Below are 24,965 nucleotides of genomic sequence, written 5' to 3'. Positions count from 1 at the left end.
GAGAGCAATACTTCCTGGTGAAAGGAAGACCAGACGCAAGCATGTGACTGGGAAAAAAAAAAAATCTTTATTTTTAAGTTCATTGGGGGAGGAATGTGGGGGGGGGGGGTGGGTAAGTTAAGTCATAGTGAAGAATAGCGCTGATATTTCAGAAGCTCAGAAATTTCCTTCAAATCCACCATTTCAAAATGGCAGCAAGATCTTCCAGACACAGAGGAGCAAGTTCTGTTCATTTATTCATTCATCCATTCATCCATTTCTTTCTCCCATCTGACTTAAATAACAAGATCTCAGAGAATGAGTTTGAGGCAGGAACTCTGCTTTGTCATGGGAAGTCCAAAGTTAGGCCAATGTAGTAGGATCTTTACACAAATTTATATCTTTACACGTCTCATTTTGAAGATGGAGAAATGGAGACTCAGACAGGGCAAGGGATTTGGCCTGAGGCCTCTTGGGATGTTCATGGCCTGGGAGGGGCTCTTCCAGGCCCAGCTGTGGTCCTGAAGCGGCTCTGACAGATTTCTCTTCTGTACCTGGTCTGCAGAAGCCAAGGTGAAGAATGTGATGATATGAATAAGCTCAATGGGGATGGCTGCTCCCTTTTCTGCCGAAAGGAGGACTCCTTCAATTGCATTGGTAAGTCTTCGTCATTTCTTTGGGCTTAGCTGGAGAAGGGGACCGTGCAGAATAGCCACTTCAATAACAGCAGTACTTATGACTAATCGTGATTTACTCCTTTGTATTACAAATATTTGCTGAATGCCTCCTGTGGGCCAGACCTTGTTTTAGACACTGGGGAATACAGCAATGGGAAGCAAACAAAAATGGACACTTGCACCTGCCCTCACGGAGCTCATGTTCCCATTGGATGACAGCAATGGCTGCTGGTAACTCTTTTTCAGTCTAGCTTCACCTCATAGCCCTTCTTCTTGCCAGCTCTCCAGGATGGTTATGAGTATAGATTTTTATTAAGGCTTTTTATTCTCATGTTAGAGATGAGAAAAATCAAAAGCCAGAGAAATGATAAAACTTGTCCAGCATCACACGAGTTAGAAGTGATAGAAGACAGAACAGACAGAGCCAGGGCTTGAACCTGATTCTGCCTGATTCTTAAGCACACGCTCAGCTTAGTTTGCTGCACAACCCCCAGCCAAGATCCAGGAACCACTGCGGTCCCCTCTGCACACTCAGAACCTCGAGGAATAGCAGACCAGCCTGTGTTTAGAAAGCAAACGTCCTTTTCCCACCTTCACTGAGTCAGATGGGAAATTTGTTTTCCTCTGGCTTCTCTAGGAGTCTGGCTGTTCTTGTTGTTACAGCCCCACTTGGGAGGCCCCGGCCAGCCCGGGGCTGGTAAACAGTCAGGGGTTGGGGGGCAGGGATGGAATTTTGAGCTGGCTCAGATGAGATCATACTTCCTTTAAGATGCAAATCGATACCTGAAGATCAAAGGTCCCCCGGCTAATCCCCTGGGCTGGAGGTGAAAACTAATCACAATTCATTTGCAAGTACAAAAGACAGAGGTGCTCTATCTGAAGCGGGAAGGGGCAGCTACTGAGGGGATGAAAACATTGGTGGGAAGATTTCTCACTGAAAGGCAATTTTCTAGGAAGACTAAAGGGAAGGAAATGTCATCGGGTCCTCACATTTGCAGTGCATTACAGGGACGCATTTAGACCTGACTTCTCCCTAGAGATTGTGAGCGAGCACTGTGAGCTCTTCACCATATATCGTTCACCCTTATTCCATTCTCAACACACATTGATTGAGCACCTGCTGTCTCCCTGGCACCAGGTAGGGGCTCAGCAACACAGTAAGAGGTGTCCCACAGCTTGCCGTGGATGGAAGCCAAGGAAGACATGGAGGAAGGAAAAACGGGAGGAGAATTTCCAGGCAGGACCTTGGGTTTCTAAATGACAGAAGGTTGTTTTCTGTCGATCTGGGTATGGTCCATGGTAAAAACGTGATGTCAGCATAGTGGTATGGTGGAAGGAGCCTGGGCTGAAAATTAAGAAAACCCAAAGTTCTCACTGTGCTGAGAATTTGCTGCCTAACACTGGCCAAGTTGCTTCTCTAGTCTGGGCCTCAGTTTATCTCCTGTAAACTTGAAAGGATTGAGGTAGGTGGTCTCTAAGGGCCTTACCTGCCCATGACTTGTGTGATTTCCAAGGTGTGTGACTATTTCCCATCCCTATGAGCTATTTGCCTTTGTCGCTATCTTTGCAACACCCAGCATCACTCTCCAGTCATGCTGGGAAATATCTTCCTATGTTACTCGCACAAAGGTGGCATGTAACTTAAATGCTTCTGGAAGGAAGGCAGGATGTGGTGTGAGGGTTAGATATGGTATCCTAAAAGAGATGCTTGGGTGGCCCTGACACCCACGTTGTAGGTTGTTTCAGCACTGTGTGGCAATAAACAAAAACAGGAAAGCCTCCTTCAGGTAGAAGTGCATCGTCCATGGAAGGGGTCTGCGAGCTACAGTCCATGGGCCAAAACTGGCCTACTGCCTATGTTTGTAAGTAAAGTCTTACTGGAACACGGCATGCTCATTACTTTACGTATTGTCTATGGCTACTTTCCGGCTACAAATTATTGAGCAGTTGCAGCAGATATCCTATGGCCCAAAGAGCCTACAATATTTACTCGTCTGGCCTTTTACAGACCTTTGCTGACCCCTGGCTCATGGATTTGAGGTCTTTGATACTCTTGGTTATTGGAGCCTGGTGCAGAGAGGAGGTGAAAATCAGGCCATGGTTTGCCATATCTAAGAAAAAGAACTGAATTTTAAGTCGACGGGTGGGGCCTGGGAGACTCTTAGAAATAGCATTGGACAGTGAGTCCAGTCTTTGGGTGCCTAACCCCCTCGGGCCCAACTTTCCCACCTATACATTAGCCAGAATGACTGTTTTGGACTAGATCACTGATTTTCACACTATGTTAACTGGGATGTTTAAGAGGAAAGAGATGAGGGTGAGGGAGGTACCAAGAAGGTGAGACTTGGACCCTCATAGATAAAGGTTGATGTGCTGTTGGTGTCTACTAGGTTCTGAGTCTTGTGCGGGTGATGATGATCTTTAATGAACGTCTATTATATACCAAGCACATTTCAAACCCTTATTTTCATAACAATCCTTTTGGTTTTGCTTTTACGAAAGAGAAAGCCCAGGCATGCAGAGGTGAACTAAAGATATGCAGTTCAATGGTAGAATCAGGACTCAACCCCAGAGAGTCTGATCCCAGACTATGGTGAGCTACCTGAAAAAAAAAAAAAAAAAAAAAAAAAAAAAAAGTAGCTCTTGGTCTTGTAGGGTTTTCAGGGTAAATGAGGAACACACTGCTGTAGAATAGTTCCTATAGTGAATTAACGAACTGGAATACAAAATTGTCAGTGGTGTGGATAGTGACTCTTAGTTACCTGGTATATTCAGTATGGTTTGTGTTAGAGGAGGGACCTCACCTACACCCTCACCCTCACCCATTAGAATTCCATCATAGAGACTCAATGAGACACAGGACATTCCAGGAATTAGGGAGTGTATCCAGAGATCCCAACTCCCAAGAACTTCATTCCAAGGAGAAGCTCCATGCCTTTGAGTCTAGAAAAACATCTTCCCTTAAGAATAGCCGAAGAATAGACAGTGAATCTTTGGCTCTCACCAGATCCAACTTATGTGAGTCAGAGAAATGGCAGTGCAGTGTGGGAGGCTTTGCTGAGGTGGACTGGTTTCATCATTATATTGGTCAAGGCAGTGGCCAAGCGAACAGGCCTGAGTGAGACTCACTTGGGCTCTCATACCATGGCTTAGACATGGGACCTTAGCTAAACGTCAGTGTTCTCATCTAGAAAATGGTAAAAGTCATGGGACTCCACTGTGGAAGATGTTTATCAATAATTTGGGATACTTGTTATCTGGATCTCCTTAGATTTAGGAAATAACTCTCCCTGATATAATAATAATGAGGCAGAGCCAGGGCCCTCTATAAAAGTTGAAAATCCCAAAGTCTCTTTCCCCCAGTCCCCTTTGTAGCTTGAGGGTGGGCACAAGCCCTACACTTTCCCTTGGTCAGACACACCAATGTAAGACATTGAATCAGAAGCTAGTGGTAGTAAGACATGGGGACATCACAGAAGCCATTTTGATAAGGATGGCTATAACTCATATGTTTCCAAAGTACCAGTGACAGCACGTAGCATTAGCACCACAGTGACTCTGTTCTGATGTTTTCACAAGACCAGTCCTGGGACCTAATCTTGAGCTTAGAATTGGGCTTCAGAGCATGCAAGCCTGGCTCTCCAGCCCTCCCAGAGAGTGTTCTAGAACTATGCAATATTCTCTGAATAGATTTTGTTTGCCTGTTTTGCTTAAGTTAGCCAACGTTGGTTTCTGTTGATTGTCACTTAGAATCCTGACTGCAAATTGTTGTCATAAGATACTGTGAAGTTTAACCCCGTTCCTAGCAAGTTGGATGTGTTGGATGCATGTTACTGTGACTTATCTCAGTGTGTGCTTGGGGGGGAGGGGAGGACTATCAACAACCACCATTTATGGGCACCCACTAGGTGGTATGCCCTGGGTCATGCACCTTTCTTTAGTGTGAACCAATGGGAGAACTCTTACATCCAGATGAGAGATCTAAGAGCTATTATGATCTCTTAACCTGCTCAAGGTACCAGGGCTCATAGAGGTGTGACCCCATGTCAGATTGAGTAGGCAGCCTCCACGTTTTCTTCTCTACCACACTGCCCACCCCATCTGAATGAATGACTTCCTTCTCCCTTCCTTTCTTTCTTCACTCCCTCCTGTCCTTCTTCCTTACTTTCTTTTCTTCTTTATTATTATTGTTGTTATTATTATTATTATTTTTATTTTTATTTTTGTCACCAACCATTTAACAGGGCCAGTGATTTCCCTGGGTTTGGTAACACCAATGTGAGGGTGGGTGACAGATTTATGGTGGCATTTCCCATTCACTTTTCAGAAGCCCACACATCCGGAAGTATTCCCAAGGTACCAATGTGTTATTATGCAACACCCTGAGACTTCCCTTTCCCGCCCCAGTGCCCTCATCCCCAGGCACATAATACGCTGCTTGTTAAAAGGAACACCACCCACAAGACCTCTTAGGCAATGCAGGCTACATCCCCAGCAATGTGGAAATTATCTTGTCCTCCCCTCCCCCCCTTTTTAAAAACATAACATACACCAGGCCTGAGGCTTCAGTTAAAAAATGTGGTATCGGTAAAATGATAACTCCCCACCCCCAAACAGGCACCGGCTGGAGGCATTGTTCAGCAGCTCCGGGAACACTGTTCCTAAAGCACTGAGTCGTAAACTACAGGCAGGCTGCTGATAAAAGCTGAAGGGGGGGAAGGTGATGGTCAAATTAGACAAACTGTGAAGCATCCCCAAGAGGGGCTCCCCTTAGCGACCCATCTCAAAGCCAGTGCTGGAAGTGAGCTACCTTCTGAGATGAGGTACACTCCCTTACAGGAGATGCCATTGTGGGAGGGTTCCTCCTGCTCCATTTTGATTTACCTTTTGATTTACCACCCTGCATCCTTCAGGATGGCTGGGCTCACGGATCAGCTTAGATGTAAGGGCCTGGGCCGCAGCTCAGGATCCCAGAGCCTCAGTTTCCCCCTCTGTGACACGAGAGGGATCAAGCTGCGGGCTATTGGGCTTCTTTCCCTGCTTGGCACTGAGGCATCCTCAATGTGTCAGGCATCTATTTAAAGCCTCTGAGGCAGGGCGCCTGGGTTGCTCAGTCGGTTGAGCATCAGACTTCAGCTCAGGTCATGATCTCATGGTTCGAGGGTTCAAGCCCTGCGTCCGGCTCTGTGCTGACAGCTCGGAGCCTGGAGTCTGCTTTGGATTCTGTGTCTCCCTCTCTCTCTCTGTCCCTCCTGCACTCATGCTCTCTCTCTCTCTCTATCTTTCTGTCTCTGTCTCTGTCTCTCAAAAATAAACGTTAATAAATAGTAATAACAAAATAAAGCCTCCAAGGCTTCAAATCCTGCTTGAGGCCGATATACAGTTAGGAAAACAAAGCAAATGGCCCCCCATGTTGTCATTCCCTGACATACATACATGCCCTGTGTATCTCTTTTTCTCAATTCTTCATAATTCCTCTCTCCCCACCGTTCCCTGCCATTAGCATGACGTTGTCTCTGGTCCCTGACATAGCATCTCCAGCCCTGTCCCAGGGCCAGTAACTCAATTATCTGTGAGGCAGCTGAGGGGGAGGAGGGGAGATCAATCCTACCCACCAGTCCCTGGGAGGGGCGGGGGTCACAGAGCCTTGTGGCCCCTCTGTCAGGCTGCCCTGGCCTGCTCTGAGCCAAGGCGAGAAAGGAAAACAAGAAGATGAATCGCCATGTCTTCTTGGTGGATGTTCTGATGAGACTTTAGAACAACAGTGACTAAAAAGAAAAACAGCATCTGGTTGAGGAGGGGGGGGGGAGTAGGAATGGAAGGGGGAGGGAGAATGGGCTCTGCTGGGAGTTGCATTTATTATTATTTTTCTTTCTAACAAAGTGAAATCATAAGACGATCTACCTCTCACCTTACAAAAAAATGAAAATCAGAAAAACAAAATAAACCTTCTCCTGGATGCATGTATGACTTCAGACTTCCCTCTGTGGGAAACATAGTAGCTTTCACCGAAATACCTTCCTGAAATAAAGCATCCTGTCCCTGGACTTGAAGACAGGCCATCACAAGAAGAGAAGAGAAATATTAGCAGTAGTTGCAGTGCTGGTGGGGAAGGTGGTGACTGTCAGCTAGGCTGGGTGGCATGCTTGGTGCTGGCATAATGACACATGACACAGTGATAGGTAAGAACAGAGATGCTGGGGGCGCCTGGGTGACTCAGTTGGTTGAGCGCCCGACTCTTGATTTCAGCTCAGGTCATGATCCCAGGGTCGTGGAATCGACTGAGCCCTGCGTCAGGCTCTGTGATGAGCTCAGAGCCTGCTGAAGATCCTTTCTCTCTTCCTCTGCTCCTCTTCCCTGCTTGCTCGCTCTCTCTCTCTCTCAAAATTCTTTAATATTTATTTATGTTTGAGAGAGAGAGAGAGAGAGAGAGAGAGAGAGAGAGAGGAGAAGCAGAGAGAGACAGACACAGAATCCAAAGCAGGCTCCAGGCTCTGAGCTGTCAGCATAGAGCCCGATGTGGGCCTTGAACTTACGAGCTGTGAGATCATGACCTGAGCTGAAGTAGGACGCTTAACTGACTGAGCCACCCAGGGGCCTTCTCTCTCTCTCAAATTAAAACACAAAACAACACAAAACAAACCCAACATTGATTATGGGTGACAAGCCTGGCCCAGGCACTTGTAACCCAGGCCTCAGTTTTCTCAGCAGTAAAATGGGTTAGTAGTAGATCCTACCTCTTAACAGTTATTGCAAGGATGACACAAAGTTATACATGTAAAGTGTGTTTTAAAGCAGTGACACCTGGTGAGTGTTACATGTGCATTTGCTGCTACTGTATTATTACTGTTATTAATACCAAAAATTCAGAAGTTGTATCAATCCACCCAGGAATCCTGTAAGATAAATGTTATTAGCCCACTTTCCTAGAGGACATCATCTGAGATTCAGAGAGGTTAAGTAACTTGTCCAAAATCCCACAGCTAGAAATAGCAGAAGTGTGGTTCACAGTCCCTGGGCAGCATCTACACACTGAACCGTGAAGTCGCTTCATTTAGTAGGCAGCCAGCTGTACCAGCTTCTGTGTTAAGAATGTGTTTTTCAAATGACTTCATATTTCCCCAGCAAGTCTTCTGCACAGACTAATATTGCCCATTCTGCTGATGAGGAGACTGAGGTGCTGAGAGTTTCAGTGGCTTGTCCTAAGTCATATAGCCAGGGAGATCAGAAAAAGTGACTTCAAGACCCCATCTGCCTGCCTCTAAAGACCATGTCCAGTATCCAGATGAACTCCCCCAAACCAGCAGACAGCTTCTCTTTTCCACTCTTTCTGTTTTGGTGCCCTTGGCTCACAGCAGGAATGAAAGTGAACGCATAGGTCCTTCTGTTCTTTTCTCATGAGTCATGAAAGCTACAACTTTCAGTTATTATCACCCTATAAACATTCCACTGCGTAAACCCATGCCCCCAACATAGGGCCCTCCTGTGTTTCGGGCTGTATTTTCATTTTTAACAGCTCACCCTCCATTGACAGTAGCCACATTGTTTTTTAGCTTAGGAGGACTTTTGACACTTAATCCTGTTGTCATGGCAATCTGGTAGTGACAAGAGGTGCCTGAGTTCAAACGTCTCTCTGTTGTAATTACTACCTGGGTCATCCTGGGCTCCTCCCATCCTCTCTCAGAGTCTCCGTGTCCTCTCTGGAAAATGGGCATAATTATAACCCCACAGTTCTGTTTAGAGGAAGATGGGCATAATGTCTGTAGGGTGTTTAGCACAATGCATGGCAGTTAGTGGATGTTCCACGATGTCAGTGAATGCCACTTCCCCTTCCTCACTCCCATGTCAGTTGTGACGGATACAAAGGCCTCCAGTCCATCCCGGGCAAAAGTGGTCCTGAGCCTGATCTGCCGGAAAAATGCGGAGGTCCCTTGTACAAAGTGATCGAACCCCCTTGATCTCAGCTTCCCCAGCTCTCAGGTGATGGGGTGAGCTAGATGAGCTCCCAGGGCCCTTTCAACTCTGACTTCCAGAATTTAAATCCCAGATCATTATTGTTTTTAAACTGTGCATTTTAAAAGAAATGAGGGCTTGGGGAGGAGAAAGGAATTCCTTTAACCCACAGGGTCAAAGGGGGTCACTGAGGGGACAAAGGAGCAGGAAAGGGAGGCGATGGGGCGGAAGGCTGCCGAGAGGGGCAGGACCAAAGATCTGAAGTCCTCAACCGGGAGGTCTGATGGATGCATTCAAAGACCCCGAGTCGAGTCAGCACCGGTTAGGATCAAGCTTGCCATCCAGCCTCAGACCTCAGCTTGCCACCTCCTTCGGAAACCCGGGAGGCCTACCCCACAGAGAGGCCAGGCTGGAATGAAAAGAAACAGGAGGCTGTGACGCCAGAAGGGAGGAATCCTAGCCCTCAGCCCAGGTCAGCTTCCTGGCTCGCAGGGAGGGGTCAGGCTCAGAAGGACTTGGAGCTTGCCTGAATTTGAGGAATCAAGACCACACTTTGATGTGTGCCTTTGAAAGGCAGCCTGACTCCAAGGCAGGTGAATCTGGGTAGCCAAGAACAAGGGCTTCTTTATGGCATTTAAAGTGACCAGAGACCAGCCTGCACGTACATGCGCCTTGCTGCGCATCAGTGCGGTTGTGACTGAGGTAGCTGGGGAGACAGACAGGCCTGGGGGGCCAGGTGTCGGGGAATTTTCCTAGCTGCTGGCTCCCTGCTCTTTCTTGGGGACCATGTTGTGTTGGAAGAGACATTTAATATTCATGAGCTGTGATCTCCACTTGAAGGGAGTGCCCTGGGGGAAATTGAAATATTAAGCAAGTGAGGGATATAGACCTAATTGTATCCTCCTTTTCTTTTTGGACAGAGAAATAATGTGCCTAAAATAAAATGATGGATGGGCAGCCGGGATTGTGTGAAAAGCCCGGTGTTGCAGCCTGCAGAATAAAACAGCTAACATAGGCAGTCAGAACCAGGCAGAAGATGGGGCCAGCTGGCTGCTGGGTCACTTTGTGTCATTCATTCGCACGTTTCTTGACGCCTGCTGTGTGCCCAGCCCGGTGCTAGCTGCAGGAAGACAAGGAAGCAGTGGCAAGGCAGGCCAGGGAAACGACCCGAAGAAGTATCTGAATGTGATTGTTGAAAATGCCAGTCGGTGGATGTACTTAGAGGTGTGTAAGTGGAGGGCCTCCTTTGCACTGAGGAGTCAGGGACGGCTTCCTTGAGGACACCTACATTTAAGCTCGGACCGGAAGGTCAAAGAAGTGGACAAATTAAGGAGATGTGGAGCAGGGTGACGGGGTAAGGAGTGTAAGAAGCTCAGACTATCAAATCCTCAAGGCAGGAGACAACTTGAGAGGGTGCCACAGAAAGGCAGCACAGCCAGAAGGCAGTGAAGGAGGGGATGAGGCTGATACCTTGCGAGCTCCGATCCTTGAGGTCCCTGTAGACCTCAGTGGGGCTGCTGCCCCTGGGGTGATGTTCTGTGCCAAGCCCTGCGCGAGGCACCAGAGGCTTGCGTGTCTATGCATGTTTGGACTGGTCAGGGGTCAGCCAACCTCTGCCCTTGGCCAGACTCCCATCTGCTGCCCGTTTATGGGTACGTGCAGTTTCATCGAAACCCATTTATGTTCCTTGGTGTAGGTGTTTGCCAATACAAAGACAGAGTTGAGTAGCTCCAGCAGAGACCTTGTAGGGCCCACGGAGCCACACTATTTCCTGTCTGGCCCTGTACAAAAAAAGTTGCCAACCAACCACTGGCATAGATGGGTGACTATACAGGTGGGTAAGAAAACAGCCATTTAGGGAGATCAAGGAGCGTGAGAGATGAAGAGATGAAGGTATGGCCTTATCCATCTTGCTCTTGGGCCTGTAGAAGTGTAGCTGTAATTGTCTTGACTCCCCTCAACATTTTCCCAATACACGTCGGGCTCCCTTGCCCTTCATGGAAGAAGTTATCCTGTCCAGCCCTGTGTCCCCAGCACTCAGCTGGAGCCGGTCACTAACTGACTCTGTGGCAGAAAAGAGTGGCCAGTGGAGCCCAAACTGCTCACTGCCTAAAGGCGGACGGAGTCATGGATCCTCCCGGGGCTGCGCAAGGGAGTAGTGTATTGATATTTATGGAGAACCTACTACGTGGTCTCATTTCAAACCCATGGCAGCCCCTGGCAACCAGGCATTATCATCACCACTTTCCAGATGACACAACAGAGCCCCCAACTGTTTAAGTGACTTTTGAGAAAGTGGCCCTTATTCAATGAGTATTTATTGAGCTGGAAAACCACCACGAGGGGAAACAAACCTTCGGGAGTACTGCATCCCACACAGCACAGGGCACGTGGCCTCCCGTCTTGATTTCCACGAGGCTGCAGGAAGGCAGGGACCATTACTCCCCTTTTACACAAGGAGAAATTGAGGCTCAGGGAGATGAAGTGACCTGTCCAAAGCAGGTGGTTATTAAACAGCAAAGCTGGGATTTGAACCAACATCCACCCAGCTCCACAAGGAGGGGAGCTGGTGGCCTCCTCCCATACACCAGACTTTCAGAACAAGTAGGAGTGGTAAGATATGTTTGTATAATTCCAGTCTTCTTCTATTTCATCATCCCAGACAATAGACATTACAGTAGAAATAGCTCATGATTAATTTGATTAATTTCATTAATTGAATGCTTTTTCTCTATTAACTCCTTTGATTAATTGCATTGACCCTATGTGGTAGTTTTAATATGATGGTAAGATGTCTGGATAAGAAAAAAGCACAGAGATGTTAAGTAATTTACTCAAGGCTTCCAGTAAGGGATTCCCGCCCTGAAAGTATGGCTCTTAAGCCCGCAGGCTGAACGATTAATTTACACTACCTCTCGATCATTAAGGTTATCTAATAAAATGTGTCCTCTCAAGAGCTGAACAGGCTGCCTGCAAACAGATAATGAGAAGGGGAAACAATGTGCAGAGGAAAGGAGTCTTCACTTAACAAAAGGATCCCAGGGTCTCTTTAAGAAACACTGTCTGAAGTGTTTGTTTACAGATCATTAAATACTTAACAGAGGGAGAAACTAAAAGAGACTTTCTCTTGGCTGCTACTGATTAAGTACCAAGAAGAACTGAAGATAAGGCAAATCTGAGATGATGATAATTTTTAAGGGATTGGGTTTTCAATTTCCATTTGCCAAACAGAAAGATAAAATGTTCCACGCCCCTTGTCTACAGCCCTGTTCACCAGGGCTGAAGTTGGCTTCTCTCCCTCCAAGGCACAGCCACAGGGTCATGCAAAGACAGCTGGGAGCAAATGTGACCAGCCTCACCCTAGTTTTTGTCTCTATTAAGCGCCTGCTCCATGCAAAGCTCTATGTTAGGTAGGCTGCAGATAGGAGGGACAAGTGGCAGCAGAAATTCTTGATTGGAGGACCTCAGAAGACTTTGTCATTAAGGATGTGTGGTGGGAGGTGAAGGCAGGAGGAATTGCAAAGCCCTGGACTGGGAGGTGGGGGGGGGGGGGTGAGTCTGACCACTTCCTGGGCACCCGGGCTCAGTTAGAACAGGTGTAGAGCTCTGCTGCTACAAAGGTCCAGAATGAGGTTTCTTTTTGGGGGGGGGGGGGATACCGTGAGTAAACTGGTTCCAAAGAAAGCTTTGGGGAAGTCACAAGATGAGTGGGTGTCTGAGTGTGATCCTGCATCAAGGAGCAGTTTCTGGGCGGAAGCGTGACGCGGTGTTGTAAGATCAGTCTCCCCTCGCTGGGATGCTCTTCAAGGGCCCACGAAGTACTTCTCTTGGCAAAGTGATCTGAAGAGAAATCAGAGTGATTTTTGGCTTTCAACACCAGTCAGAAACCCAGCCCACATCATCCATAAGCTTGAACTATACTTTCAACTGCCTTTGGCAGGGCTGGTACAAGTCCTGGCTGGAGCTGGTCCATGAGTTCAGGAGTCCAGAACTACGCATATAACTTGAGTTCAGCCTCATTACCCACGAGAGGGCCACACAAGCATCTTAAACCCCTCCACTTCCCCATTTGTCTTTGTGCCTTTTACCAAGAAAACTCCTGAATGGAGAGAGAGAGAGAGACAAAGACTCACACACACACACGCACACAAACACACACACACACACACACACACACACATATGGGGTGTGGGGGGGAGAGAGAGAGAGAGAGAGAGAGAGAGAGAGAGAGAGAAGCCAATTGACCTGGCCCAAAAGAGGGAAGGAGGGAGGGAGGGAGAGAGAGAGAGAGAGAGAGAGAGAAGCCAATTGACCTGACCTGAAAGAGGGGAGCGGGGAGAGAGAGGGGAACAAAGAGACACCAATTGACCTGATCCAAAAGCACAGGGGACCACTTCTCTGCTCTGGGCTAAGTCCACCAAATATCTTTTTCCATCTGTGAAATGGGAGTGCTGTTCTTTACTTCACAGGGTAGCTATTTCATTTCTTTATGAATTTACTCATCACAGATTTGTTGAGTGCCCCTTACATGTGAGGTCCATTCTAGGCACTAGAGATGCCCAAACCAGTTGCGCTTGGGATGGTTGGTTCCTGTCCTTCAGAAAGTGTTCAGTAAATATCGATTATTATTGCTATTAATAATCTAGTTCTTACAAGTAGCAAATGCCCTGTCCCTGAAAGGGATCAAGCAGAAACTTAAGAATCTTTACTCAGAAAAGCCGTGAGCGGGATTCTATTAAATATCTTGATTGCACAGACATATTTCAGTGTGTTTCTCCCTTAATTTATCCGGCTCTTTCTTGAAATTTTGAAACTTCCAGGACCTCTGAAGTATACCCTTTTCCAGTTTTTCCTAACCCCTCTGGCCATCCCTACACAGACCTTTCTGCCCACCCCTTGAACTATTAGAGCTCTCCAAAGTCCCAGAAGGAGCTTTTCTGGTGCTACCCTCTCTTCCCGAGCTCATCATTCAACAACAAAGACCCCCAAATCTCCATCTTCAGTCTGGGCTTTTCTCTTGACCTGTGCATGGACTTGTATACCTGGTTGCTCTAATGGGATGCCCCAAAGGCACTCAAACTCAACCCATCTGACAGCAAGGGGACAGATTTCCTCCCCAGACTGGCTGCAGCTCCTGTTTTTCTCAGTGGTGCCACTGGCAAACCAGACATTTAAGCTAGAAGCTTAGGAAACATCCTTAACTCTTCCCTCTCAGTCATTCCCCACATCCAGACAATCGCCATCCCACCCATTTTACTTTGAAAACAAACCCCTTCCCAAATGAGTCCCTCCTCCCTCTCCCTGAGTTTGTTGCTCTGCCTGAGTCCCTTGCTCTACCTGAGTCCCCTGCAGTTCCTGCCCAGACTTTTGCAAGAGAACACGAACGGGTCGCAGGATCCCCCTCTAGGCTTGCCCTTGCCCACCCTCTCCCATGTAGTGAGAGCAAGCTTCCTAAAAGGCAAACATTTTGCCACTCTACATCTGAAGTACCAGGGGGCTCCCCATTGCCCTGGAGATGAATCTAAATCCCTTCTTGTGGCTTTCAAGGTCTGAACCGGGCATTTACGCTTCATGTTCCAACATCTTTTGTGCTTTACCTACTAGGCTGTTTCCAGCTTCCATCCATGTGCTTACAGAGGGCCTCTTCCTGGAATGTATCCCCACCCCCAGTCCTAGGACCTCTCAGAGATTCAGCCCCCGCCCCTTACCTCCCAAGGGAAGCCCTGGGGGCTGTGTGCTTGGTGTTGGGAGTCCCTCCCCTGTGCTCCCACAGCATCTTGTACCTCAGGACAAAATGCTGTGCAGCTCTTACCACACACTGAGCTCCGGGAGCGTGAGATCCTGCGTCATTCATCGGACTCCCCAGAATTCAGTCCCAGACCTGGCAAATAATTGGCGGCTCAGTAAATACAGAATAAATGAGTGAAGGAAGGATGTGTTTCTTAAGAACAGTTTTATTTTTCAGGCAGCAAAGTGTGGTAGTGCGTTGTTGGTCTTCAGAGGCAGGCAAACCCCAGGGTGAATCACAGGCTTTTTTTCTGCATTCTCGGGGGCCTCTCTGGCAGGATGTCTTTCCTGTGGTGGTTTTGTGCCCAGGCTCTGGAGCTGAGTGGCTAGTGTTCAAGTCCCACTTCTGCCACAAAAGGGGAATGGGAGCTACTTTAGTTTCCTCATCTATAAAAGGACCACATTACAGTATTGACACGCCACAGAGCTGCAAAGCACTATACAAATGTTAACCAGAATGTTCTTTGGAGCCCCATTTTACCTCAGTATAAAGGAGAGAGGAGCTCAGTGGTAACCCTCCTTCTCTGTCTCCATGCTGGCCATGGCCTTAACTCTTTGACAAGGTCCAAACATTTTAGAACCTTAGCAGAAGGGATGGGGGCAGGTCCAGGGGCTTTGGTGGGCACTTAGGTTCCCCCCACAGGACGGTCAGATAACCCCAAACTGAGCTCCTTTTCAAAGCTCAGGCCCCATCTCTGCCAGCTTCCTTTTCGGAAGGGAGCCTAATTCACCAGTAGCTGGAAAGGACTGCAGGTAGGCCACCCCCCAGGCAGCGAATTCAAAAGGAAGTGGATAGCTGTGTAAATAGCGGCTTTAAGGGGGCATTTAAGCCAGTGTTCTTTGTTAAGGAAATTGATGGCTTTGTAAGCTTGGCCTCTGAAGGCTGTACTTGAGTTGAAGGCTCCCCATCTGTCCTCGTAAATTCCCTAATGGACTGTGGGCCCGGAGGCTGGGCCCTGTGTGTTCAATCACCTGCCAACGAAAGTCGGATTCCACTTTAAAAAAATTAAAAAGGTTTAACCAAAACGTAAGTGATTGAGCCCATGCAGTTTAACTGGCACAGAATAGCAGAGACGGATTGCTTCCTTTAGGGAAAGGGAGGCTTCCTGGTCCTTCACGGAATCTTTTTTTTTTTTTCATGCTGGATGCCACGCCAGGTGCCTTCCATACAGCTTCTAGGTTCATCCTCCTAACATCTGGGAAAATACTCGTTATTACACGGATTAGCCCAAGAGGAAACCGGGACGCAGAGGTGAAGTGTGCTGTTCATGGACACCCAGCTCCTTAAGTATAGTGCAGGGGCGTGACCACAGCTCAGTCAGACCCCTGGGCCTCCAATAACACAGAATGGCAGGGCATCTCGGACAGAATCAGATTCGCTTGTCTCTTTAGATCCCTCTCAGTGTCCACTTCCACACATAAGACGTGAACTGGGCAGCATGGGCGGACGGAGGGGCATGGATTGTGGAATCCAACTAGTCAGGATTGGATTCTTGCTTCTACAGCTTGTGAAACCTTATGTGAAGCTAATGACTTACCCTCTTGATGCATGAATTTCCTTGTCTGTTAAATGGGGATAATAGCAACACCAGACAAACCCATAGGACTCTTCTAGGATTAAATGACATTACATATTGGAAAACATTTAACATAGTGCCTGGCACTTACCAAGCCATCTGATTATTCATTTGGCAAATACGCTTACTACCTGGTAGCTAAAATTTTAATTAGAGAGGTAGAGGATGCCCTGGGAAGACATAGAGAGGGGCAGGCGACCCCCACCACCCCCACCCCCCGCCTGGAGTGGAGTGCCAGAGAGATTTTGCAGAGGAGTGAGTGGTCACATAATGGCTAAAGATGAGTGGATACTAGACAGAGGCAAAGCGGTGCTGGAAATTGGGGGGAATGTGGTCCATTTTGGAAGCAGCCACTTTGAGCCTGTCTGAGCTGAGACTGGGGTACACTAGAGAAGAAAGAGAAGGCTGCAGAAGCAGGCAGGGGCCAGATTATGCCTTGTCACTGATCATCAAACCTCCGTCGGAAAATGTTGACTGAATACCAGTGTCTTCTGAGGCAGCCAATTTCACTTTCAGACCAGCTGCAGTTTGTTAGAGGAATTTTATGCCGTGTCCCCCCTGAGACTTCTCTTCTTGAAGTTAAACATCTTCATACATAGGAATATTGCTCAGTGATGGTACCTGCCTTGGGCCCCATTCTCTGACAATATGTAGGGTCCTCAGTGGCCCCAAACTGGTCTGCCCAGTCATCTGGGAACCACAGGGAGCTTCTCTGAGCTCTGTTCTGGAACCTACAGCCAGTCATGCAGTCTGCAATTACATGTCTTATTTGGGCAATCCCCTTCTCCAGTTAGTAGAAATTGATGTCGGAGTGACCACTACTCCTTAGAATGTTTTCTGTGCGTGAGTAATTATGCTGACCCTTATCATTTCTGATAAAAAACAAAACAAAACAAAACAAAACAAAACAAAACAGGTTTTGATGGATATTTTTAAATGTTCCGGATGAAAATTTGGGACCAATTTCCCCTGCCCCTCCTTCCTTCTTCCCTTCCCTTCCTTCCTGCCTTCCTTCCATTCCTTCCCTCCCCTCTTTTTATCCTTATTGGGAGAAGAGAGGCGTATATATACATTACTGTAACAACAAAATGCAGTTCAACAATACGAATCAAAGAACATACAGATTCAAATTAACATAAAATCCTCTTTCAAGGGCAGAAGAGGAGCCCACCCATCATGTAAGGTAAAGAAAACTTACCCGAGTACGTTTCTGCCCCTTGAGTTGGCTTCTGCCCTTTAGAGCAGTGTGGCGCATCTCACCAACTTGGAGGTGGAGGCCTCTGTGGCTTGAATGGCTCATCTTTTGGACTTATCTGAACCATATGGCAGGAGGAAACCAATCAGGGTTCTGGTGGGAGGGATCCATTTTGACACTCCAATTTCTTACATGGGAACCCCACCAAGAACCCAGCATACTGCGGTCACCTTAGTCACGATCAGCTGTGCCAGACTGGGGTGACTGGCTTGGTTTTCATGTGGTGCCCTGATTCATCCTCAATTCCTTGGCTACCGTTATTTAACATAGCATCCACTTGCCCAGAAGTCTCTCTTCTCTGGAAACGTGAGGATGCCCTAAGATTGGTAAGCTGTTTATTTTACGGACTTGAAGGATACGCGTGTGTGCCCATACTGACTTTTGTTTGGATGCGTTGTTTTCTCTTTATACACACCTATTTCTCACAGACCAGTTTCTTTTTGAAATCACAGCTTCCCAATATTTATATAATGAGCCTTAATTAGCCAACCCAAACCCTTCGCCTATAGCAATTAACTGTACAGCATTCAGTGAGTCACTTAACCTTTCTGATTCTTAGTTGCCACATTTGCAAAAGGAGGCACGTGGACTAGATAATTTCTAGAGATCCTTGTGGTACTACACAGTCATGCGTTCAGCAGTATTAACTGATTGTCTTCTGTGCTCTGGAATTTGAAATGTAGTCTCGGGCAAAACAGCCTATGTTTCTGCTCCCAAAGAGCCGCCATTCTATTTAGAGAGAATGCAGTAACCAAGTAAACTTTTTTTTTTAATGTGTATTTATTTATTTATTTTGAGGGCAGGGGAGAGAGAATGCTCACATACAGGCAGGGTGGGGGCAGAGAGAGGAGAGAGAGAATCCCAAGCAGGCTGCACACCATCAGTACAGAGCACAACATGGGGCTTGATCTCACAACTGTGAGATCATGACCTGAACTGGAGTCAAGAGTCGGAGGCCTGACTGAGCCACCCAGGCTCTCCAAGTAAACTTTTGAAGCAACGAATGCTCTGTGGAAAGTGAAATTGAATAGTGGGATAGCCTGCAGACACTGGAGCGGAGGCAGCATGGTTAGAAAAGGCCTCACAGAGCAGGTGACATGAAGCTAAGGCTAAGACAGTGAGTCGAGAAAGCCACCTGATGATTTGGGAGATGAGCTCCAGATTGTATCTGTGTTAAGAAAATGTGAAAACAATCACGTGTCTGAGTATTTGTCATAATATCTGATCATTACAACCACTTTCTAAAATGGGTAGGAATGGACGTCTGGGTGGCTCAGTCGGTTAAGCATCTGACTTCAGCTCAGGTCATCGTCTGGCAGTTCACGAGTTTGAGTCCCACATCATTGCTCTCTGTTGTCAACTTGGAGCCTGCTTCAGGTTCTTTGTGCCCCTCTCCCGCCTTTACTCTCTCTGTCTCTCTCACCCTCTCTCTCTCTCACTCTCTCTCTCTCTCTCTCTCTCTCTCTTGCTCGCTCAAAAATAAATGGACATTAAAGATACTAATTGACACAAAGATACTTATTGACACAAAGACCAAAACCCAGAATGATGATTCTGTGTTACTGGTACCGAAGAGTAAGTTAGTGACAGAGGTGAGCTTCAAATTTTGATTTCCTGTTCTGTTTGCTGTAGTCCTGTCCTGTTTCTCAGAATGGCTTCAACTGTACCATTCTCTGTTTTCATTTTGCTAACATTTCCCCATCTTCAGACTGCAAACCTGGTTTAATGATTAAAGGGGGGAAAATCAAGAACTAAATACTTGATTAGAATGACTCAGTTGAGGGGAATCATAAAGCTACTTGATGTAACTCTCTTACTCTGTCGAAGCGAAATCGCAGCCCAGAGAGGGAAATGAGAGAGTATCTCTTCTAGACTCACATTCTCTTGATCAAGCTGATGATTTTGAGAAAGGGTCCCATTCTTGTTTGTTTGTTTCTTTTTCTTTCTTTCTTTCTTTCTTTCTTTCTTTCTTTCTTTCTTTCTTTCTTTCTTTCTTTCTTTCTTTCTTTCTTTCTTTCTTCTTTCCTACTTTTTCACTTATTTATTTTTGGTGTGGGGTGATGAGATCACATAACAACCACTGACACTTTGTTACCATCATCACCCTTTTGTGTCACTTTTGTCCATTCTCTGCATATGAATGCTTCAGATTGCTTTTCTCCATTTATTATTAGCTTATGTTATCCAAAACAAATTTCATTCTGTTATTTCCTGCTCATACTTTTAAAGGCCTTTGCGTCCTAGGGTATCACTCTCCCTCCTGACTGTGCTTAGAATGCCTGCCTATTTTGTGGCCACTACATAATTCATTGTGGAACTGAATTTTACTTCCTCTCCCATATCATGAGATAGCATTGGAACCCAAAAGAGACCCGACTGAAAATCTTTCAGGGCTTTGAGGATCCTGCTCTATTGAATGCCTTCTCACTTATTAGGATCACTATCTTTGTTTACGATCTCTTTAGGCCATTCAAATAACTATAGCAAATTCAAGGTGATGTAAATGTATCTTCAAGTTCCAATTCATAAGACCATCACATCTCTTTATTAAATTTCAGCCCAGTATGCACCACCTTTTCCATCCAGATGTTCCATTTCTTTGCAAATTCAGTTAAGAAAGAAAATAAAATAATATTTAGGACAGATGGTGAGGCAGAATGTCTCATGGGGGAAAAAATATTATGGGCTGCTTTAGATGGAATTGGATTTTTTTCCTCCCAATGTGTGCTTGGATTTATAATATGATCTCATTCTAATTAATATTTTCATAAAAATCTTTCTTTAGTATAATCTACTGAAGCAGATTCAAGTCAGGTTTGAGGTCCCTTCAATACAATCAGTAACAGAGATTCTAAAACTCCAAAAAGACTCATCATTTACCGAGCATCTGCTATTAGAATGGCATTGTTCTAAGAATTAGAGATGTAAATAGAAGTAACACTGGATGCAGCTCAGAAATGTCTCACAGTCCAAGAGCTGTACATATTCACTCATTCATTCACTCATTCATTTTTTCTCAAATGTTAGTTACATAATAGAGTGAGGCCGTTTTCCTGGTCCTAAAGAAAGATGTGCATGTTGAAGTGTGCTTCCATGAAACCTATGTCTCATGGGGCAGGTGGTGAAGAAACAATAATAAATCAAATTTGTTTTTAGATCGTGAATAATAGTATGAAGGAAATAAAGCAAGATGGTATATATGCTCTAATGGGGATGGAGGAATGAGATGTGGCAGCGATGGAACAAAAGTGGAGCTTTTTGGAGTATCCCAAGATGAAAGAGTGTACAGGATGTGCTCAGGGACTTTATGTGGGGTTGGAGGGTGGGCTGAAAAAATGGGAGAGATGACTCAGTTTTGGTCTGGCCACTGTTGGGCAATGTTGTCATTTACTAGGATGGGCAAGAAAAGCATGTGGGGAGAAACCATTACTTCTGTTTTAGACATTATGATTTCGTGATGCCTTTAAATAGATTTTTTGAAGTTTATTTTAGAGAAAGAGAGAGTGAGTGGGAGAGAGGGGCAGAGGGAGAGAAACAGAATCCCAAGCAGGCTCCCTGCTCAGCATGCAGCCTGACATGGGGCTTGATCCCACAACCCTGGGATCATAGCCTGGGCTGAAATCAAGAGTCAGATGCTCAACCATCTGAACCATGCAGATGTCCTTAAATAGATACTTAGAGATGTCATTGTAGGCAGTTAAGACTCAGAGAAGAGGTCATTTCTAAAGAAATATTTGAGTCATTGGCACATAGATGTTCTAACGTTTTTGTTGAAGAATTAGAAGTGAAGGACACAATGCGGATAGATAAGAAAGGGGGCCCAAGACCTGACCCAGACACGTGCCAGAGATTTAGGGAAGCAGAAAGCAGTGAATGAGCCTATGTGGAATGAGCTGAGAGCCAGAAGAAAATGGGATGGCATGTGCCATGGAGTCCATGAGGGAGTGCTTCAGGAAGAAAGGGCAGGGGTACTTCTTTATATGCTTCAAGGGAATCTAGCAAGATGAGGATTTTGATGTTACGGTTTTAGCTATCTTGAGGTCAGTGGTGATCACCATTGACAAGGTTGATTCTGGTGAAGCTGTGAGTACAGAAGTGAGATTGGAGAGAACTGAAGAGTGAATTGTAGGCAAGAAGTGGGCAGTTTAAGTCCCGATAACTCTCAATAAAGTCTACTGTGAATCATGGAAAGAGAACTGTGAAGTACAAGACATAGTGGTATGGAGATGTGGAATGAAAAGAGGATTTTTTTTTATTTTTGTATTTTTTTAATTAACATTTTTATATAGGCCATATCCCATTTTGCTGGTTTGGAAGGTGAGAATAGTGATGTAGGAAAGAAAGGGGGTTGGTTCATCTGGACACATCGCAATACCAAAGTGTGACAGATGAGGCTTCATGGAGCTAAAGATGTCAGAGTCAAGTCTTGATGGAAGACTCAGGCAGAAACTAGCCTTTCAGGCTAAAGACGAAAGGACAGAAGCTCTGAGCTGTGAGTTCTGGGAAGAAACTGTGCATTTGAGGGTGGAGGTATAGTTGGGAATGAGAACTGACAGGAAAATTGGAGGTACCCTATGAAAGGATTTGAGTGCTAGGTAGGGAAGTTCAACTTTTGCAGAAGTCAACTACGTATTTCAAGCATGGTCCTAGATGAATTACTCATTGATTAATCACTTTAGATTCATCACTCCTAGGAAATGGGGAAGACCCAAGCCAGTCATGAGAGGGTTGTAAGGGCCAAGTGGACGGAGGACCAAGCTGTCCCCTGCAGGATGCTCCCTGTGATAGGTCTGGGTGTGGAACATGTATGCTAATGTGAGACTACATCCAGACTCGACTTTCTTTTCCTAGTGCTTTCCACTTGCTAGATGATGCCTGGTTGTCACAGTGAAACACAGGAAGGAATTTCTGGCCCACTTTGGTGTATGGCCAAGCCATGGAGGAACCCAAAACCAACTTAAGCTCCTCAGATTCAGTAGACCTAACCAGCATCTTAAATTTGTTAGTGGATGCATGGTTCTTTAGAGGCTGTTCACCATCGTGTCTTCTGCACTCTGGACAAGCTCATCTGGTTGAGGAGGTTAAGAACAAACCCCAGTTTGAATAAAATTAAATGAGGTCAGCAATGTGGGTTTGACATGAAGCCTTTGAAACACAGGCAATGTAAAGTGCAGCTATTTCTGTTCCAGAGGAGACACATGCCAACATTGCCACCCCCACCTCCCCACCAAGCTTCCCCTTTGTAAACCTTCAGGGGTTAAGTTCTCCAGTTTTCCATTCCAAGAAGCTATTATTTGGACACAAAGATTGTGCATTTTTTGGTCCTTTGTTGTTGTTTGGATGAATTGTTATGTGGCATGCAGCTTGTTGTGGTTGGACCCATCCCTAAACAAACAGCTGATTTTAAAAGCATTATTTTTTTCTGGTATTTAAAAAATACAAAAAAATAGTAATCATTGAACTAAAAGAATATTCTAATGCCAATCACTGTTCCTTCAGCTGGAAATAGAAGCAGATACTAATTTCTCAGAAGCTGACCCATCTTCATAAACAAGAAGGTTACAAACATAGGTAAATCCAACCTTTGGAAGGTAGCTGTTCTCAGGAGAGTGTGCATTCAAATTATTGCTACTTCCTGAGTTTTATTACTTATTAAATCTCCTATTACTCAAAATTGTCATCTCCCCATCTGAAGAGAGTTTTTCCCCTCAATGGGTCAGAGACTTGGTAACCCCAGTAGCTTCTCAGATTACAGACAGTTAGCCCATACTAGGGATATTGCAAAGAGTGAAATAAGAGATTCCCAAAAGGAATATTGAAACTTAGTTAAGGGTGACAAAGTATTTTGTTACCAGAATTATATACTGAAAACCCAGTCTGATAAATTGGCATGGGGCAATAGAAAAGGCATTGTATTCAAGAACCAGTGTTCTAGTCTTGTCTCTACTAGAGGTGTTCTCTAAAGGCAAATCACTTCAATTCTGTAAATCTCAGCTTTGCCATATATGAAATGAAATAATTGCTTTCAGCTCCAAGATCATCATCATTGTCATAGGCCATTTACTGATCACCTGTTATGTCCTGAGTGCTTCATCTACATTTACCACTAGGCTGTAAGTCCCATGGGGTGAAGGTCATGGATGATTTATTTACTACTCTGTACCTACAGTTTATCACAGTACCTAGCACATAGAAGCAATTAAGCAAAAATTTTTGGTGATTATACAATTGCATGTATTATTAAGTGATGTGGGCATGATAGTAAATATTCAATCCTTCAGTCGTTATTCATGAAGAAAACAAGGTCTAGAAATTCTAAGTAATTTCCCCAAAGTCCATAAATAATAAATGGCACACCTGCCAAACAAAATCAGGTCTTACACTTCACTGCCTCTAGAAGTGTGAAAATCACAGGTTTTCCTGCTCAGAAAAATCTTCAAAGCCTCCCTATTTCTAAACAGTAAAATTTAAATACCTCAACATGGCATTGCAATTCTTCTTTAGTCTGGCCTCAGATCAGCTTTTCAGTTCATCAGTTCTAGGACCCATCATTCTCCTTTAGCTCTAACCTTGACAGGTTCCTCATAGACACATATATTGATTGAGGCTCATCCATTGTTCATACTTTCCCTTTCAAATGCTGAAATTCTTTTCTTCCTCCAAGATGCTGCCCCAAACCATCTTCTTGGCAAGCCTTTCCCTGTTTTCCCAAATAGTATTGATTCCACCCACAAGGGAGGAGCCCAGTCTGATTCATTGTTGTATCCATAGTACAAGCCCAGACACAGAACAGATACTGAGTAAATAAATATTGGTTACGTGAATTGGTTCTCTTCTGCAGTTCTCATTGAAAAGTTAGAAGCTATCTTAGCTGGGGATAATAACAGCCCACACTCCTAAATCTCCAGAAAGTTTTGATGCCTCATTTGTTACCCATTCATTGCTGAAATAATTGCAAAAAGATTACTGGATTCTTAGTCCCAGTGGGGCATTATGGATATGTTTGCAAGACAACCACTGTGTGTGGGAGGAGGGGTTTGTTTTAGAATAACTGCAGTCAATCCCAAAGTTTGAAGACATTTGATAGTGAAGCTAATAAACTTTTAGACAAAAATATGTCATTAAACTGAAGGAAGATAACTCTGATGAAATCTGGTTTGCAGTACTCTCATGGTATGGCCAGTAGTCACATCACACAAGAGTATGCTTAGTTTAGAACATGCATAAACTGGTAATAATGTATTTAATTATGAGGCATTCATTAGTTTTCATCTGTCATTCATCTGCTCATATATTCCTCAGCCATTTGTCGGGTACCCCCTTCACTCTAGGTACTATGCTATGAGTTGGGAATACAGATATGAGAGTCAGCAATTTTGTACCCAGAGATACTCCCTGCCTGCTGGGACAGGGCTGAAAGAAGGTCTTATTCATAGACAGATTGACAAAAGCTGGATGGGAGCGGAGCGGAATCTGGGAATTGTAAGAGGGAGCACAGAGGAAGGTCCTCTAATCCAGCCAGGATGGGAGTCTGTGGAAGAGAAGGGAGGATGGACCCACCATGTTGGAGGAGACACTTTTAGTCACATCTGAAGAACTGGCAGGAATTAGTAAAGGAAAAATGAGAACTACATCCCAGGCAGAGGAAAGAACACTTGTGAGAGGATGGCAGAATGATGGGAAGTGGGCTGGTTTAGAAAACTGCAGGACAGATCAGTTGTGGAGGGTCTTGTATGC

At 45.5% G+C, this 24,965-nt stretch overlaps 1 protein-coding gene across 1 annotated transcript in view; it reads left to right on the top strand.

Annotated features, from left to right (window-relative positions):
- The window catches only part of PAPPA (pappalysin 1), a 243,408-nt gene that overhangs the window by 113,383 nt on the left and 105,060 nt on the right, over positions 1-24,965 (top strand). The window contains exon 9 of the mRNA XM_053204718.1: positions 545-636. Coding sequence (XP_053060693.1) covers positions 545-636 — 92 coding nt within the window. The remainder of the gene's footprint in view (positions 1-544; positions 637-24,965) is intronic.

The sequence above is a fragment of the Acinonyx jubatus genome, chromosome D4, assembly GCF_027475565.1.
Source record: "Acinonyx jubatus isolate Ajub_Pintada_27869175 chromosome D4, VMU_Ajub_asm_v1.0, whole genome shotgun sequence".
Classification (NCBI taxonomy): Eukaryota; Metazoa; Chordata; class Mammalia; order Carnivora; family Felidae; genus Acinonyx; species Acinonyx jubatus.
This window is presented reverse-complemented; position numbering and strand designations above follow the sequence as displayed.